At 47.8% G+C, this 17,783-nt stretch overlaps 8 protein-coding genes across 10 annotated transcripts; 6 read left to right on the forward strand and 2 right to left on the reverse strand.

The window, feature by feature from the left end:
• The first annotated feature begins 5 nt into the window (after positions 1 to 5).
• Positions 6 to 1,378, forward strand: E1B28_008791 (uncharacterized protein). Its single transcript, XM_043153621.1, has 7 exons — positions 6 to 63; positions 115 to 148; positions 209 to 271; positions 327 to 457; positions 514 to 648; positions 699 to 873; positions 925 to 1,378. The coding sequence occupies exons 1-7, from the start codon at positions 31 to 33 to the stop codon at positions 1,071 to 1,073; spliced, it is 720 nt and encodes a 239-aa protein (XP_043008905.1). The 5' UTR covers positions 6 to 30; the 3' UTR covers positions 1,074 to 1,378.
• Positions 1,379 to 3,305: 1,927 nt separating this feature from the next.
• E1B28_008792 (uncharacterized protein) lies at positions 3,306 to 6,817 on the forward strand. 2 transcript variants are annotated; one of them, XM_043153623.1, is made up of 5 exons: positions 3,306 to 3,642; positions 3,696 to 5,243; positions 5,295 to 6,043; positions 6,102 to 6,564; positions 6,621 to 6,817. In XM_043153623.1, exons 1-5 carry the CDS (start codon positions 3,625 to 3,627, stop codon positions 6,789 to 6,791), a joined length of 2,949 nt encoding a protein of 982 aa, XP_043008907.1. In that variant the 5' UTR covers positions 3,306 to 3,624; the 3' UTR covers positions 6,792 to 6,817. The 2 variants fall into 2 exon arrangements, with proteins under 2 accessions (XP_043008907.1, XP_043008906.1); XM_043153622.1 differs by having other exon boundaries at positions 3,706 to 5,243.
• A 9-nt stretch (positions 6,818 to 6,826) lies between these two features.
• Positions 6,827 to 8,251, reverse strand: E1B28_008793 (uncharacterized protein). Its single transcript, XM_043153624.1, has 9 exons — positions 8,118 to 8,251; positions 8,031 to 8,060; positions 7,757 to 7,982; positions 7,577 to 7,699; positions 7,469 to 7,527; positions 7,290 to 7,419; positions 7,151 to 7,219; positions 7,029 to 7,099; positions 6,827 to 6,973 (listed from the first exon to the last, which is right to left on the reverse strand). The coding sequence occupies exons 1-9, from the start codon at positions 8,205 to 8,207 to the stop codon at positions 6,908 to 6,910; spliced, it is 864 nt and encodes a 287-aa protein (XP_043008908.1). The 5' UTR covers positions 8,208 to 8,251; the 3' UTR covers positions 6,827 to 6,907.
• Positions 8,252 to 8,387: 136 nt separating this feature from the next.
• On the forward strand, positions 8,388 to 9,865 carry E1B28_008794 (uncharacterized protein; the record flags this gene model as incomplete). Its single annotated transcript, XM_043153625.1, has 5 exons — positions 8,388 to 8,463; positions 8,512 to 8,861; positions 8,915 to 8,987; positions 9,037 to 9,451; positions 9,502 to 9,865. The coding sequence occupies 5 exons, from the start codon at positions 8,388 to 8,390 to the stop codon at positions 9,863 to 9,865; spliced, it is 1,278 nt and encodes a 425-aa protein (XP_043008909.1).
• Positions 9,866 to 10,251: 386 nt separating this feature from the next.
• E1B28_008795 (uncharacterized protein) lies at positions 10,252 to 11,470 on the forward strand (the record flags this gene model as incomplete). The annotated part of the gene is made up of 11 exons (XM_043153626.1): positions 10,252 to 10,275; positions 10,328 to 10,401; positions 10,457 to 10,527; positions 10,579 to 10,820; positions 10,876 to 10,891; positions 10,943 to 10,990; positions 11,041 to 11,081; positions 11,135 to 11,177; positions 11,231 to 11,250; positions 11,304 to 11,394; positions 11,451 to 11,470. 11 exons carry the CDS (start codon positions 10,252 to 10,254, stop codon positions 11,468 to 11,470), a joined length of 690 nt encoding a protein of 229 aa, XP_043008910.1.
• A 2-nt stretch (positions 11,471 to 11,472) lies between these two features.
• Positions 11,473 to 12,044, forward strand: E1B28_008796 (uncharacterized protein; the record flags this gene model as incomplete). The annotated part of the gene is made up of 3 exons (XM_043153627.1): positions 11,473 to 11,665; positions 11,721 to 11,816; positions 11,876 to 12,044. The coding sequence occupies 3 exons, from the start codon at positions 11,473 to 11,475 to the stop codon at positions 11,980 to 11,982; spliced, it is 396 nt and encodes a 131-aa protein (XP_043008911.1). The 3' UTR covers positions 11,983 to 12,044.
• A 1,050-nt stretch (positions 12,045 to 13,094) lies between these two features.
• E1B28_008797 (uncharacterized protein) lies at positions 13,095 to 14,252 on the forward strand (the record flags this gene model as incomplete). Its single annotated transcript, XM_043153628.1, has 2 exons — positions 13,095 to 13,476; positions 13,539 to 14,252. 2 exons carry the CDS (start codon positions 13,095 to 13,097, stop codon positions 14,195 to 14,197), a joined length of 1,041 nt encoding a protein of 346 aa, XP_043008912.1. The 3' UTR covers positions 14,198 to 14,252.
• E1B28_008798 (uncharacterized protein) lies at positions 13,563 to 17,656 on the reverse strand (the record flags this gene model as incomplete). 2 transcript variants are annotated; one of them, XM_043153630.1, is made up of 5 exons in its annotated part: positions 13,563 to 16,924; positions 16,979 to 17,242; positions 17,294 to 17,331; positions 17,383 to 17,504; positions 17,558 to 17,656. In XM_043153630.1, 5 exons carry the CDS (start codon positions 17,654 to 17,656, stop codon positions 14,334 to 14,336), a joined length of 3,114 nt encoding a protein of 1,037 aa, XP_043008914.1. In that variant the 3' UTR covers positions 13,563 to 14,333. The 2 variants fall into 2 exon arrangements, with proteins under 2 accessions (XP_043008914.1, XP_043008913.1); XM_043153629.1 differs by having other exon boundaries at positions 17,383 to 17,656.
• Positions 17,657 to 17,783: the final 127 nt, after the last annotated feature.

The raw sequence follows: 17,783 nt of genomic DNA on the forward strand, positions 1-17,783 counted from the left end.
CCGAACAGTTCACTCCTGGTTCACTCTACGATGTCAAGTGAGGTTCTCCAAGAAGAGTTTGAAGTACATACAACACACCGCTACCTTGTGGCCCTTATATCTGATCTATGACAGGTCCTTGAGTCCATATACACTTCAGAACTTTCCAGTATGTGCAGCCCTCCATCCAAATGCATATTTTCCTACACAAACTTATATGCGAAGATAGAAATTTCCGATAAGGAGATTCGTATCAAAGCTGAACCAGAGGACAGTCCTGAAGATCAAGCTTGTAACTTCTTGATCCAGCACCAACGATCAGAAATATCACTCATATAAACTATCAGTAAAGGTCACCCTTCACGTTCAGTACCCAGACGATTATCCGGATGTTCTGCCCGACCTGTCAATCGAATGTACGGAGGGAGAGATAGACGACACAGAAACCAAAGGCCTCCTTGAAGACCTTAGGAGAATGGTAAGTTTTCGTGTAGTACGGTGCCACGAACAATCAAAAATCAGTCTATTTCACAGGGTGAAGATAGTCTTGGTATGGCCATGACATTTACTCTCGTCACTCATCTCCGCGAGCGGCTTTCCGATATCGTCCGAACAAGAAAAGAGATTGTCAAGCAGGCAGAGCTTGAGAAAGAGAGAATAGCGCTAGAGGTCTGGATCTTCATGATTTGGCTACGTGACGGTTCTGACGACCCGTCTAGGAGGAAGCCACTCGCACGCGAGGCACTCCAGTCACAGTCGCGTCGTTCAAAGCGTGGAAAGCCAAGTTTGATGCAGAACGAGCGGAAATTGGAGCGCGAGAAGAGGTAGAGAAGTTGAAAGGGATGACACCTAAAGAACGTGAAGAGTGGAAACGGGCTATAGCTCGATTATCAGGTAGGTTCTTTTGCCATCTTCCGGGTCTTGAGATTCACTCGATCCTTTGAGGTCGTCAGTTGTTCGAGCGCAACAAGAATCTCGAAGAAGAAAACCTCATGGAAGAGGGAACGGTATCTGTAGACATAAGTCAATACGAACGAAGGCACCAAGAAGAGCAGGATGAGGAGGAACGTATTGCATTCAGCGACAGCGATTAAATAGCGGAATAATGTGACGATCCAACTATCTTCATGCCCGAAGCTGGGTGAGGACAAGTTGAGGAGCAAATATGGATCAATAACGCGTCCACTGTCAGCGGGTTATGGACAACTAAATCCAGGTCGCAGTGAATGTATCGGGTTCGAGGACGATGTTCGCTTCTTGTTGAGGACCATGAGCCTCAGCTTCTGCTTAGTTCCTCGACTTGAGAGTCCGAGATCGAATTTAGAAGCCTTTTGTACTTCCTTGTAGAAGCCCAGATTCTTTGACTCTGACAGTTCCAAATTGGTCGTTTGGCCTACACATGATCCTGACCCGAGGGCATCATCTCCCAAGCTCGTTTTGAGCCTCCATCATCTCCATACTGTGTTACTTTCTCTTTCATGTCTTCATGTTCCTATAAGAACCAAAGCCCGTATAAAAAATACCAATGCCGTGTAAGTGGTTTAGGCTTTCGCGAAGCCGCTGCTTGTTTTCGAGCACTTGAGTTTGTAGTATTTTGATGAAAACGGCCAAGCTTTGAACACCACTTGCAATCAAGGTCGCAGGTGCCGGTACGTCGTTGTTCTGTATTAAACACACAGTGAACTACTCATGAACAGCGGTTAAAGTTTTGTGCATCCTACGGATCCCAATTGGCCTGGCTTAAGATGCCATCCTTTTCCAAAAAAAACGGGTTCTCTGACTGGGCAGGGAGGAAGCACTCGCGCCACTCGTTCAGGAGCTCCTCTTGTTTCCCAAACAGATCTTTACCGCCTTGAATGCAAGGTTGAAACGGAGGACAAGATGCCGTTGCTTCATGGTCCTCGCCAACGCAATGATAACGAAAATTATGGCAAGAGACAAGATATCGTGCGAAAGCAAGAGAGACACACAGATAAGTCTGCTGCTGCTGCGATATGGACAACGAAGTCGAGATATGAAGGGAGGACTTCGTCGGGCAATCAGGTGTGCGGATCACTCGAACCTCTTGTGATCTCTTCATCGCAGAGCACCTTCCAGAACGAGTTCAACGCCAAAGCAAAGAGCTGTGCTTCAGAACCAAGCAATCCCAGAGATGTTATTCGTCCCCCCGTCTATCCTGGAAACCGGGTTTTGCCCAAAAAAGTAGATGCGACAGGCTGCGCAACCAAGATGACAGATACAGTGCGAAATATTGCCCAGTATGCCTGAGTTATCCATTTTTGCGAGGCCTATGCGCTCATTTCCCAGTGAATTTTAGCTTATCCAACCAAGCTATTCACAATTCAGTCAAACACGCGGAGAACGAACGGAATCTGAACAATCTCAATGGAATGTCAGCGACATTATCCAAGATATCAGCATCGGCAGCCGCCGCTATTGCAACACCCCTCGCAGCCACCGTTATGGATCACGTTCGTAGTCAAGAACGGATGGAGGACATCTTCACAGCACTCGAAGGGGAGTGGCAACGGATTTTTGAAACCTTCACGGCCGAAATTACAAGTATCGTCGAGCGCAGTGTCGACGATGCGGTAGTAAAGCTCCAGAGAGAGGTGGATGATATATTGCAGTCGTTCCGCGAAAGTTCTCCGGTAAAGAGGAAGCAGGGCGGTGGTTCATCGTTTTCTGACGAGGATCAGGGTCATCACAGAAGCGGTAGAGAGAACGAATCCTCTCGACGCGACCATTCCAGGTCAAGAGAGTCAAAGCGCCGACGGATCTCTCTGAGTTGCTCACCGTCTCCAACAAGGAGAAGGGATAGTGACGTGCTCCCAAAAGTCTTCAAAGCTTCTTTTGATGACATACTAAACGAGATTAAAGAAAAGCTGGATCACCAAGGTGATACGCTGCAGTCACTTCAGAAAGAGAATCACGAAGTTTGTCGCACATTCTTGAGTGTGTGGATTTGCCATTATGGCTGATTTGGACTTTGTAGTTGAAGCAGCAACTCCACGAAGAGGGTGGATCTAGGAGCACACGCACACAGCCCCATCGTCATGTAGATAATAGTAATAGGCCCAAGGGTGTTCAAGAGAGCTCTTCCAGTGGCTCGACTCAATATAGGTGGGTGTTGAGTTAATTGCGATGTGCTAGGGCTTGACATCAGAGGTTAAAACAGGTTTTGTCCCTCCGAAACTGATCGAGGGGGCAATGGTTATGGAAAATCTCGGAGTTGAGGCGAACGAAGAGTGTAAGATAGATAAAAATGTCGTCACGTGGGTTTTAAACACGCTGAAATTGAAATCCAAACGCGGTCAGAACTTGAACTTGACCACAATAGCCACTTTCTCGTCCTCTAAGTCTATGCAACTTTGACTCCAATCATGGATACAGTGGATGGACGCGAAACTGCGTCTCCAGCTCCGCCCTCAGGCCCTGGCACCACAACTCCCCTGGGTCCATTCAAATCCCTAGAGGGGGTTGCTTTACAACAACTCACCGACTTGATCGAATCGCCTCTACCTTTGCGCCGCTCTCCTAGAATCTCTTCTCCACATCCTTTAACATGGACTCAAACCCTGGATAGTAATTCGAACGATATTTCAGGCGAAGAAACTCTTTCCCGCCCAGAGACTCCTGATAACGATGGTCTGGTACAAGATGGTGCGTCGCAGACTTATGTAGGTTTCCTCTCGTCTCATGACTTTTGTCAAGAGCCATCTTCAGTTCTGGCCAGTAGAATAATGCGTGCCCATGACAATCCATCACCACCTCCCCAGTCACCCGAAAACACGTTGTTGCATCCTCAGTTCGCCCATGACGCCCTTAACACATCTCTATCACCAACGCCTGATCCTCAAGAAGACCCTTTCTCCGCCGATGAACCTCAGGACACAATCTCAGCGAGAGTCCCTATTACACCCTTACAATACCAGGACCTTGCGGCTTCCGATACTATGAGACAGTCCATTATACCGATGACAGAGCATAATGCACCACCTAATGACTCACAAGTCAACTCACACACCCACGAATGCTTAGATTCCGCTAGCATTGCCATCCGGTCTCCCTCCGAAGAAAGGACCGTGGCAGAGCCATTCCTGACTAATGAGCCAACCTCTGCAGATCCAGTAAACTCCGTGATAGAATTGTCTGCGGAGGACTCGTCTAGTCCAGAGGAACCTCCAAGCCCTCCATTACGTCGCTCATCTCGACCTCGCCGGAGTGTATATAATCTTTCACCTCTCAGAGAGGTCACTATTGTCAAAGATAACACTCCTTTATCGAGTTCGAACGAGCCGCAAGCCTTGACGCCCGATCTCGAGCTCCCGCTTGCACCCTTGGCACCTACTAGGCGACAACCTCGGCAATCTGGACATCAGAAACTGGCGTCCCTTTCCCCACATTCTCTCAAGCTTCTTGGTGAAATATCTGGCGAAACGTCAGAAGACGTTAGTTCCGACCATCCACATACCACTTCTGTTGCACAGTCAGACACGATAATTAAACCCGTTATCTCTAATTTCCGCTGGCCAGAAGATACGCCTAACACACCCTCCAGAACAAACGTTCCCATTCGATTTCCCAGTCCCAAAAGGACCAGCCGACCTCCATCTCCCAATAAATACCAACTACATATTCCGATAGCAGGTCCTTCAACGCCGGCCAGACGCATTCCTATTTCAGAAGCAATTGCTCAAGGACAGCTGTCTCCTCAGAAAGCGGCACAGCTCTCAATAAGTCGTGGAACAGGAAAATCCCGGACACCGTTTCTCAAGATACCACCGAATGACACGCCAGCGAGAAGAGTTCCGATATTGCCTCCACAATCCAACAATCCACCGAAATCCACACTCGATCTCAGTCAAGGAAAGCGACCCCTCTTACACGAACGCAGTAGATCTGTGGAACCTGAATCCTCCGCCCCCGTGCGATTGAAACCCAGAAGCGGATCACTTGAACCGGCTTCTAAGTTTCCCCAGCATCCCTTGAGCTCAGGCGCAAGAACCGCTCAAGAGTTACCCTTTCCAATCATCTACGAGGATGTCTCCGAACAAAGCGAAACTCAACAGACGTCAACGTTGCCATCTAAGAAGACTCCAGTACAACAGACGACCTTAAAGCAGAAAACTAGCAAGATCCCTCGGAGAACCTTCAAACCATACAGTAGACCAACTTCTTCTGCTGCAGCAAAGGAGGCGGCCAATCGTGTGGGGCAACAGAGTTCTGTGAGGGTGGCCGAGCCACCCACATCTACTATTAAGGTCAATCTTTTTCCTTTGGGTTGTATCTTCACTATGCTCAGTTTGATTCAGAAAAAACGTCAGATGCAGACCAACATCTCTCAAGCTGCGTCCTCCAGTAATCCCAATCTGAAGCGCAAGCGGGCAACGGTTGAGACACCATCCACGGCTAAACCTGTGGTGGTGGTGGTTACTTCTCTGAGACAGGCCTCCAAACCTTCGACCAGCTCCCGTTCGCAACTCAGTCCTAAAAAGAACCAGGCATTGCTGAATCTACGACAGGTTAAGATGGAGAAACCACCTAGTCCTCCTGCGGCTGTTTCCGTTCATTCGGATACACCGCCAGAGAGTAAAGATTTACTAACCGTAATGGAAAACATTACTTTGTCGACTTCTGTTGCATCTCATACCCCCGTTGCTCCGCTTGCCAGTAACACAAACAGCGACAGACAACTATCTTCACCTGTGAATGGTTCGGCAACAACGACAGAGGGCGTCCCTGTTCAATATGACACTGTATCCGATCTTTCCGCAGCTTTTGAAACGGATTCTCCAGAGCCCCTTGTTGTCGTGGAAGAACCGCCGGGACCATATAGCCTACGTCGGACTACCAGGGTAAGAAAGCCTGTTACGGGCTCAAATCCTCCTTCGACTTGTCGGGCGGATATCCCTTCACAGCCGAGAAGAAGGAAGCCTCCGGTAACTCGAGGTACTGGTCCCTTTTCAAGTATGACTGCCGGTGATCTGCGCCAGCTCACCAACTCAAATACTACAAAAAACCAAAAGTATTTGACTGCAATGCTTGAAACGGCCATCATCAGGTAAACTTTCAAGCGTAGTATCTTCGCTGTACAGCTCGCTGACTGTATTATGTTTTAGGCGAGAAGGACCGCGGCCTGAGAGTCCAGGAATAAGGGCGAAAACGGTGTCCCAGAAAGAGGAGAAAGAAAAGGAAAGAGAGAAGAATGCCCGCGCTGACAGGAGGGCCAATAGAACCAAACGACGATCTGGAGAGAGTTTACAACATGATGGACAAAGTTCGGGGAGTTTACAGCAAATTGACGACGATGAAGTTTGGGAGCACCTCAATAGTAGTCCCAGTGTTCGCCAACACCGGAGAGGTGCGGGTGAGGATGAGGATTACGAGTCACCTAAACACTACAAGAGGTTCAGAACGAATGACAATGCAGACGAGGACAAGGAAGAAGCCGAGATGGACGACAAAAAGCGAGTCAAGTGGGATCAGGGACTTTTCACAACAGTCATTTTGGATGAGGTTCAACCGCGTCCACGACATGGCTTCGTCGTGGCTACAAAGGGTTGTCTCGCTCCTACTTCAAAGGTTAGCGACGATGATCCGGTTGCTCGTGTTTTTTCGACGCTGATTTATCTTGATAGACAATAAAACTGGATGATCTGGGGAACCTTCCCACTGCCGAATTTCCCTTGGAAGACCTCGTGCAGGAGAATGTGGTAGTCAAGAAATTTGTGTACGATACCGATATACCCGAGCCTCCATCTCGTCCAGCTGTTGTTAAGAATACCCGGTCCAAAAAGAAATCGTCGTAACAGTATTATCACACATCTGTCTCATATTTTGCTTGGAATTTAGTGCTGGTGGGGAGACGAATGTTTCGTATACACTACGTATACAGTTTCTTATTGCCTTTATTTATATTCTTGATTCAAATCTTGGAAGGCGCTCTGTAGTTGACGGTAGCGCTTGCTTGATTGACTGGCATAACCAAAACCTAGTGAAGACTAGGGTATCAGTGGCTGAGGGAGGATTTGGATAACGGTACCCACTTCAGCGACCTGTACGTGGTCTGGTCTGGATGCAGCCCACACGACCTCCTCTGCGACGTCATGTCCTGTTACTAGAGACAATTATTGGTATGATAATCTTATCGGAAATATGTGAGATGTACAGGGTTCAAGGCCTTCATAGACCTTCTTTGCAGCAGCAACATCTCCGCGGAATCGGATGATCGAGAACTCTAATGCAAAGATAGGATAAGTACGTTGACTTGAGAAGAAGTGGTTCAGTAAAGCTCGGGATGTATTGACCTGTTTCCACCATTCCAGGCTGGATTTCGGTGACTCTGATTTTGGTGTTCACCAACTCCCTCATGACTGATGCGGTGAAGGCATGTACTGCGTGCTTAGTGGCAGTATAGATACTGCCTGCCGCGTAAGGCTTGGATTGTACAGTGAGCTGGGCGATCGAGAAATAGAATACGACCGACCTCACGACCAGCAATACTTCCAATATTGATCAGGTGGCCGGATCCGCGGGATTTGAAGTCTGTGTGATAGGTCAGTCTCTGCATGAGAAACCAGGGATATTTACTCACGCCTCACAAAAAGTTGGCTCACCGATATGAGTCCGAGAACATTGGTGTCAAACATTGCCTCGATATCCTCATCCTTGATATCTCCGGCATGCTCGACACCCAACACGAACCCAGCGTTGTTGACTTGGGGATGGGAATAGATGAGTGAGTGATTAAGATGTAAACGTTAATCAAACTCACCGAGAATATCGACATCTCTCAAATCGTGCGGTATCTTATCCCAGAATGAGGCGACTTGAGACTTATCAGAGACGTCAAGTTGTAGGGTGAAGAATTTTCCTCCAGCACTCAAACCAGATTCTTTATGGGCAACTGTGCATTGTTCAGCCACTTTTTTCAGTATCTCAGCCCTACGGGCGGCAAGGACCACATTAGATCCTGCCTTAGCAAAAAGGACTGCCGCAGCCTAGGGATATCATTATTGAGAAACGCAATCCGAATTGATTCGACTTACTGCGCCTATACCAGAAGTAGCACCGGTAACCTAAAGGACACGGGTCTATCAGATAGATTCTATGACGAGAATGAGGATGCACCATACGACAACAGTCTTGTTTTGAAGACGAGAAGCGTTGAATACTGACATGAGGGACTGGGAAGAGGTAAAATGGCGGTCATGGGCCGGTCCCATGGAACTCAGGATTCTGTTATCTGATCGTGGAAAGCGACGACATATCTGGACGGATGAGGACGACGATGCCGCGATTCTTGCGAACCGAGGACAGGCTACCGTCGAGAACGTGGTCAGCATTACACCAACACCTCCAGCAACGGCAAGTGGTACGGAGTGCAGCGCTGACAGACGCAGTAAATGATTCATCCTCATTGGACCCAACTCCTACAATGGCTTGATATACCAGCACCCCCAGTCTCTCCTAAAGAATCTGGTGAGCATATTTTCTCCCCAGTCTTGCGAAATGACAATCATTGAATAGCTCGTACTGGTTATGCCCTGGTTGCCGACAGACCATTAACTCCCAATCAACCTCTCTTCACCATCGATACGGATAAAATCCTCAATATTAAGACTCTGACACCGCTCTACCCAAATCATCGCTTGTCCGCTACCCAGCTAATCGCTTTACATCTGGTTCTGAGTCGCGCGAACAAAAGAGAATTCGGTCCTTATGTCGCGACTTTACCCACCAACTTCGACTTCCATCCGCTATCATGGTATACAGAAGGATCAGAGCGTGCATTATACCTGCCACCAAGTCACGCAAACTCCTTGAAGATGTTAGCAGTCCGTTTTTGCAACGATCGTGAGGCCAGCTATCGCTATATGGTGACTTTGTCTGGAGAAATCGCGGAAAATACATGAATATTGACTATCTCTAGGTAGATTCGGGGCTTGCCATCGGACTACCAAGAGACGAGATGAATGCTCGCTACCTCTGGGCTTGGCTTTGCGGTCAGTGGCCTATTCTTCATCAAATTTTAGCACTGAACGGCACTCCCAGTCAACACAAGATGCATTTTTCACCACTTGAACGAGGCTTGCTCCGATCCTGACAACCTATCTCTTGTACCGATTCTTGATTTTGCAAACCATACAATACGTTTGCCCTCGATGACTCCGCAGGACAAGACATCCCAAATTTGCCATGGAGCCTCACGGACTTGCAAGGCAGGAAGTTTTACACTACTTGCTCCTGCAGATATCCCCACAGGAGTGGGTGAAGAGCTCTATCTCAAATATGGTTCTCACTGCAACCGAGTTTTGTTCGTAGAATATGGCTTTGTTCTCCGTCGTTCCGAAACTGAACAACCTCATTGCGAGGTGGAAGTGGATGACTTGGTCGAGTCCATGTTCGAAAAACAAGGAAGATTTGGTAAGTGGGCGAAAAATATCCTGCAGGCACACGACTATTGGAAGTGAGTTCCCTGTTGCTTTGTGCTCGCTCCCCTAATGACATCCTTGAAAGAGACTATACACTACATGTCGCATACCCTTCCTTTAGACTGGTCACAGCCCTGAGACTTCATGCAATGCTCCTCGTTCGGCATAAGACGATCGCAGTTGGCGATGAAAAATTCCTTTCCCCTTGGCTAGCGACCATTACAGGACAGAGTGACCGGATTTCCACGGAAATTGAGTCCCAGTGGTTGACAACTCTTGTGGACAAGATATGCCAACCGATTATCACTAGGGCAGAGATCGGCTTGAACAGGCTGAGGGGAAAGGAGGGATTAGGACTGGATGATGTGAAAGTTCTGTGGGAGGAAGAGATGTACATAGTACAGTGTATCTGCGAAAACGTACGCAACGGCGGTGAATTGTATATTTAACAAGGCGAGTTGTCACCGCCACTCGGCCTTTTCTGGGCCTTCGGGCTACCTTAACCACTGCCCTCCCCTTACCGTGTGAAAATTGAGTTTTGCACAGCTACCGTGACCAACGGCAGCGCCATCTCAAGTTATCTCCTCTTCTTCCCAAGTTACCCAACGCCATCTATACCCTTACTCTTCCTTTCATTTTTGACGACATGGCTCCAGAGCCATTACTAGCTACTCGCGCCCAGCGCCTTTTCATTTCTACGAGTACGTTCACACAGTCGATCTTTCCTGGTCTGCTAATGATAATCGTCTCCTAGTTTCTATACGTCCGTCCTGGTTTTGTTTAGCTCCCTAAATCGCAGCTGAACATCTTGATAGAGGCTATCGTTGTACTTGTGATGGTGGCAATCACTTTCCGAAAGGTTAGGCAGGCGCAGGCTCCAATTCAAATCGCATTCTTATCATGAGTGATAGGTGGAAGAAAAAGTACCTTTCTCAGGAGGGTACAAGACTCTTCCGTGTTATCTGGCGCTGTTTGCGCTCGGGGAGTATGCCAAATTCCTACGCCTTTTATTCTGGAGTTTTGATTGCAAATTCGGGCAGACTATTTGAACTATTCATGGCATTCGATGCTTTGCGAATGCGCAATGTCATCCAACTTATTGGAATACTCCGTGCGTGATCTTTGGAATGCACACCATGCACCTCTAACACCACTTGTGTAGTCTTTCACCTGGCCATGTTGGTATATGCTGCGGTTCAGATTGACCAAACTCGAGAGGCCATCGTGACCTCTAACCAATGCGAAACAAATCCAGATCCTGTCAGATGCGACATTCCTGGCTCCCTGTGGCGAGAGATTCGGCCTTTCCTGATTGTTTCACCGTGCGTGATAGCTGCTGCCTGGTTAGCGCTGGTATACTGGATGAAAGCGCTTTATGCGGAATTTGGTTGGGCCATATTCCACGTATGTTTCTGCATTACGGGTCACGTCAAAAACTACTAACATCTCAACGTACTAGATTGTCGGCGCGAACCGTACGTTCACTGTCCCCTTTTGATCCGACCCTGTTACTCATTATCCAAAAGCCAAAATGAAGACCATGTATCAAGTGTACCAGATCATGTTGTGCCTATGTAAGTACCATTCTTATTTGGTATAAACAATCGACTTATCATATTAATAGTGAAATTTGATTTCTTTTTTTTCACTGCGGTTACCATGCAGGCATGACTATCGTGCTTCTAATCTGAGCATGCTACAACTTACTCGACATCTAGCTCCTCATTCTGGTTCTGAACAAGAGCTCTGCGGAGTTTGGTGGTAAGCAGCGTTACGTATCTCAACTTGCTGTGTTCTGAATTGTCTTTTTTTAGTTACCATTGCTGCTATCCCGGTATGCAGCCTTAAGCACGTTTCTCAGTTTCAAAAGACTAACGCCATCTAAAGATCGTTTTATTACTGTTGGCCCTTTGCGGTGTAGCGGTACAGAGAGAAATCAAGTGGTTGATGTCCATCTCTTTGGTGCTGATGCTTGCGGGTAGGTACTTTTTGTTGTTGTCGGATCCGCCCCGCTTACCAAGATGCACTCTTTAGCTGAAAGCTACTGTGAGTAGAAATGTCAAAGATACAGATACGTGGTCATGAGCTGACAATCTGTGTTCTTATCATTTTAGTCGGTCAGCACTGTTACTTTATCCTTCTTGACCATGCTTCCCTAATGTTTCTCACAGTCTATAAACTCGTCCGGTTCTACGAGCCTGGCAGTCGTGAGCAGTATGCGACCACCCGAGTGTCACTCACTATCTTTAGTCGGTCTCAGTTTGACTCCTACATCTGAATATCCTAACTTTACCCCTCTTTCAGCTGTTGTGGCCTTCCTTCTGCTCTTCGCGACGTTTGCAGTAGGGTTAAAGACGTTTGCGGATTTCGATCGGGGCCTTGCCGGATCTAAACTGAATGGTCAGTCATATCAACCTGTTACGACCAAGATGCAAGCTCTAAACGGTAATGACATCTAGAGAAAAACCCTCGTCCGAAGTACTCACACCAAGTCACAGGCGGCACTATGAGCCACAACTCTTATAATGCGGGAACTACACTCGGCCCTCGAATCTCGATAGAGTGAGGATGGAGGATGGAGGATCACGGACTGTCATTTCTCTACGCGTAAATTATCTATGATTCAGGATATATTATTACATTTGCATAAATTCTGAGGAGAGCCGGTCATGAGGATCATTGCGGAACCGCTCCAACTACTTCTCTTGCTCGGTCTGCATCCCACACAATGCCCAGTGACATTCCTGAGAAGCAGATGCAACCTTGGTGACTTCTACTCCTTGACAAGGTATTCAGTCACCGTTTCGTCACTAGAAAGCATTGGAGTTAATGCACGGTAGTAGACAAATATAACTGTTACAGTTGCCACCTTTTCGGTGCTCACCTTTACGAGGTCCATAGGTGTTGCATATTTTATTGCCGGTGCTACTGTTTGCTCGTTGGCCGTCAAGCTCGTTAAAAAAATGATACGCCAACCACGTCCGGTGGGCCATTTAAAGAAAGTGAAAAAAAAGTTATGGGTATGTGTCAGTCTCTGAATCGGATTGGACAAACCCGGGCCTCATTTCGTCTTCCTCTGCTTCTGTTAGGATGCCTAGCACTCATTCAGCAGTCATCGCATTCTACTTAACGTACCTCCTCCTTGCCTGTTCCCTGCTTCCTATCCATCCTTCCCTTCCTCGAAGCATGTTGACACGCTTCATTCCTCCTCTCATCTGCTTGCCTTGGGGTGTCACGATATGTGTATCGCGAATCTGGCTAGGTCATCATGACTGGGCACAGGTGTTCGTAGGGTGTGCTTTTGGAGCAGTTTTTTCGACGGGTTGGTTTTTGGTATGGGTGCAGGGGGTGAATCAGCATGGAGGAATCGCAGAAAGAAATCTTCGCGAATACATCGCTTACAAAGGGTTTTAGAGTGTTTATACATATTGTTCCTTTTTTGGCTTGTCAGGACGAATACAAGTGAAAGAAGTAAAAAGTCCCAATTCTAGAAGTAACCTCGAAAAAGAACGCACAGATCACCTGTTTAAACGTTTAAGGTCAGCAGCTTATAAACAATTTCAGGTGCGTGCGTTCTCTCAGCATCGAGGGCCAAGAGATCTCACGGTGACGCCAATAGAACTCGGTTCGCGATTTGACGCGTAGACGCGCATCCCACGTGATTCATTAACGTTGACCATGGACGACCACGACCCCATCTCCCAGTTCTTCCCCGACGAGGGTTTTGTCGATTTGTATGCTGTTTTGGGCGTAGAAAGTACTTCTTCTACAGATGACATAAAAAAAGCATACCGTCGCCTCGCGCTTAAATACCATCCAGACAAGCATTCAAACGCTACCGAGGTTGCAAAGGCTGACGCGTCCACTAAGTTTCAACAGGTTGGATTCGCGTATACTGTGCTTCAGGACGAGAAGAGAAGAGAAAGATACGACAAAACGGGGAAGACGGATGAAGGACTGGACCTCGATGTTGGAGAAGATGGGTGGGAGGCGTACTTTGAGGACTTGTTCGATCGCGTCACGCGAGGCAAGCTCGACGAGATGAAAGCTGAATATCAAGGTGCGTAGTTGTGAAATGGTGGTGAAACGCTGATACCAACCCGCATTCAATTCGCCACTCAGGTTCTACGGAAGAGGTCGAAGATCTTACATGCGCCTATAGGGACACGAATGGTTCCATTGGCGAAATAATGACTATGATCCCGCACTCTACGCACGAGGACGAGCCGCGCTTCATTGTCATCCTGTCGGACCTTATTGCCAAAGGCGATATTCCTTCTCTTCCAGAATGGGAGAACGGAATCAAAAATGAAAAGGCGAAATTGGTGAGGAAGAAGCAAGGTGAGAAGGAGGCAAAGGAAGCGGAGCAATTGGCTAAGGACCTTGGCGTATGGGATGAGTTTTACGGAAGTGGAAAAACGGGAGAACGCCGAAGCAAAAAGAAGGATACAGCAAAGGACAATGACATTGAAGGAGAGGAGGAAGATGACGATTCGGCTCTGAAAGCCTTGATCATGAGGAAGAAGCAGAAGAATATGGATAGCTTTTTCGACAGTCTTGCCGACAAGTACGCTGGGCCTTCTCAAGGAACCAAGCCTAAAGGCAAAAGTAAAAAGCGTGGCAAAGCTGAAGAAGCGCCAGAGGTAACAACTCCTAGAAAGCGTCCGCGGGGTTCACCTCCGGATATAGATGATGAAGAATTCGAAAGATTGCAGCAAAAGCTATTTGGCGAGAAGGAGTCCACGGATACGAGGAAGAAGCGGGCGAGAAAGGCGAAATGATGAGGATGGTCTACATTATTGCAATCTATGGATGTGATCAGACTTGATCCATGTATCTTTATGTAAATTCTGGATTTTTATATTTATGATACAGTGAAAACATTATATTCGTACGTGGCGAAAGTAGTTGAAGAAGTTACAGGAACCGCACCGCATCTATGCCTAAACTTCTCCGAGCATGGATAATGGCGACAAGCTCCTTGATACTTTCCTCCAAGATGACAACATTGTCCAATAAATGGGAAAGGGTGACAGCAGGTTTGCTGCTTTCCTGCTCGGTGTCGTAAAGATCAGATCGACGGCGTTCACTTGTACTCCAGCCCGAACTGAAGACATCCTCTTCATCACACCATCTAAGAGTTTGAGGAGGACTCCAAGGTCCAGAAACAGGTGCAGGTGCAACAAACGGCTCGACGGTGATGGAAGCCGTCATCCGATAATGTGGAGCGAAAGGGCTTGCGGCAAGACCTTTGGAGTCTCGCTTAGAAGGCGTGGAAGGTGAAGACGAGACCGTGGGCATCTTAGCCTTGTTTTTCTTTGGCGTTAAAAGAGATATTATGGTCGAAGATGCCGAAGACTTGGCCTTGAGTTTGTTCTGCTGCTGTTGAACAGGCGTGGAGGGAAGTTTGGTGGGCTCTTCACTCAACTCTATCACAAGAGACAGCGCGTCCGTCAGATTTTCGGAGAAAAGTAGGCCTTGCCGACGTTCAAGAAGAAATTTATCAAAGTCAGACACCTGCTGTCGATATCGCTCTAACTGAGCAACCAGCCCGTGGAAGATTGCGTGGACGACGGGTCGTGAATTTGCATCCATGCTAGACGCGGGAAGATAGGAATGGGCGGCCAACTTCTCGGCAATTTGAAAGTCGATCGACCTATCGTCCCCATCACCGTCAAGGTCAAAATCCATGTTGGCGTCATTGGGTGGCAATATATCGTTGGAAGCAAACGTCAGCCAACCGGCCAGAGAACGGTCCGGATGGATGGCTAGCGTGGCTAAAGCACCCGTCAGGGCAATATTGCATTCGGGCGTGTTGGAGAAAAATGTTCTGAGAGAGTCAAGTATATTAGAAATAATAGGGTCATTCATATTCATCCGATGTTTCGACTTTATTCGTTCCTTAGGGTCCACACCTGGCGCGTTGCGATATACCCCCTGATCCTGGATAGCAAACAGAGCATCACGGAGGTAATGTTCGTAACCTGTGCTAAAGGGATCCGAATCATGCGATGGATCAATCCGAGAGACAAGAGTTCGGTAGAGATCCATTTCCCTCTCATGTGTAGAGAAGGTGGCATGTGGCAGGTGATGGAAAACTTCCTTCGTTTCTCTTTCTCCTTCAACAGGATATGTGAATGTTTCATCGTCATCATCATCGTGGTCCTCTTTTCCAACCATGACGGATTGTAGTAATGCTGGATGCGGAAACGCGGTCGCGTCAGGGTCTGAAAGGACTGAAATGATCATGTCGGTGCACAACTGAGAGTGCTGTAGCAGTATGGACTGAAAAAGTTGCAACGCAGACGTGACGGACGGTTGGTATTTTGATCGAAGATTGGTCAACAAGAGATCCTTCAGCGTGAATCGAGTGGAAGTGAAATATTCAGATTGCTTCTTGGTTTCTGGTGCTTCTATTTCTAGAATAGCCATTGCACTACTCTTGCGCCTCGATTTTTTGTCGGCCACACCGACCTGCGAGCGAGGGGGCATCGACTCGTTATTCAGCATCATGAGAGAATGTGGGCGCTGCCTCTGCCTCACTTCTTCGTTGTCCTCACTAACGAGGAAACTCACCAAGAGATCAGCCATTTGGCCTTCTTGGAGAACCCTGACCATGATTTCAATATACGACATGACTGCAACAGCACTTCCATCCGTGTCTGAGCACTCCAAAACCGCGGGGTACAGCACATTTTCCAAAAATATTCGTCGAACAGCGTCCAAAATTGAGTTCACAATGGCGGTCCCGACGAACGAGGAGGCCTCCACGTTATCTTGCACGATATTCCGTCGTAACACGTCCTGCAGAAACTCGAGGAGCTTCAAAAAGTGATCCAAGCGCGATCTGAAGTCTGAATTGTTTGCGTCCTCAATGCCCATCGCGAGTGACTTGGACCGTGCGACCTCCAACATCTCTCTCTCGTCCTCCGTCTCCAGCCAAGTGCTGCCAATGACCATCCCAGATTCACGATTACTTTCCGAACTGTCCACAGGTCGAAATTCAATCTTTGAGGGTAACAATGAATAAACAGCGCCGAGACCCGCGGCAAGAACTTCTGAAAAATCTCCGTCGAGGATGTAGTCTGCAAGAGCAAGCGCTGCTTCCGTGATAGGATCATCTGTCGCGTCAGTTTCCTCCCCAGTCAACCGGTGAACGGGCTCATCGGGCGACATAGCAACATCCATTAGCAAAAGAAGGCCAGCACGAGCGAACTCCCCGATCTGTCCTTCACGATGGACGAATCGCAGGAGATAGTTGAAGAGGAGAAATTCGTATTCGGTTTTTGGGGCAAGGACTTGCGTCGTGGTAGTGACGGTGGTATGAGATGGTGCTGGGGAGGGCATGCGGCCTGAGTCACTGACTTCTTCATCCTCGTCATCCTCATCTTTCTCTTCGACCGCAAATAACGGTTCCGAGCGGTACCAATGCTTGTCGTGAAAAAATATCATCAGAAGTTCCCGGTATGTGCGTATTCTGCTGCAAAGGATACACAGAAGATTAACCACTGATTCAACAATCAATCACGACAATCTTCAGACAAATCCCATCGTGAACGTACAATCTTCCTCGAATTCAGACGGTTGACTCCTCACTGAATTTCCCGCCGCACCCATCACTCTCTGTCTTCGCCCGTCAAGTTGCTCCTGTAAATCGTCGCCGACACACGTTCTAAGAAGTCGTAAAACTGCCTTATGTACGGCTGAATGAACGAGGAACTGTTCATCTAGCAGTACGACCATGTTCTGTACCGCTCGCAGAACTTCCGCTTGTATTCCATATGGTCTGTCAGATTCACTCAGACGAACAAGGGTTCCCAACACATCTAAATTGCGTATCAGCCGGCCCCATAGAGTCTTCTGAAGGCGTATCGTACCATTCTTTAATAGATATTCAAGGCAACCACCAGTCGCGCTGTAGTCCAACAGTCAGGTCCCTTTCACGATTCGGACGAAAGCGAAATACCCCTGCTCGATTCTAGTTGATTCCGCAACTAAGGCGTCCACCATGGCTTGAAGATGAACGGGGACATCAGTAGACTTGATTCCTTTGCTCAGTTGTCGTTCATCAGGGCAGAGAAGTGTGTTCTATTGCTAGATGAGTCAATGGGAAGTTTTGAGCGAAACATGAGAACCTTGACTGAGTTCCAGGATCTAATAAATTCCTGTGCATGATCTGGGGAGGTTTTGGGGGTGGACTGTGCGCCTGAACGATTCAGGAATTTGGAAAAGTAGTCCATAAACGTTGCCGTTAGCGCTCTGCAGTGCTGAATTTCAAGATCACCCGTTTTGGAAGTCTAGTCTCACCACTATAGTATAAACGATAAACGATATCATTTGGCTATGTAAGTACGCTAATGGAAATAG

This window comes from Marasmius oreades, chromosome 5 (genome assembly GCF_018924745.1).
Source record: "Marasmius oreades isolate 03SP1 chromosome 5, whole genome shotgun sequence".
In the NCBI taxonomy this organism is placed as follows: domain Eukaryota; kingdom Fungi; phylum Basidiomycota; class Agaricomycetes; order Agaricales; family Marasmiaceae; genus Marasmius; species Marasmius oreades.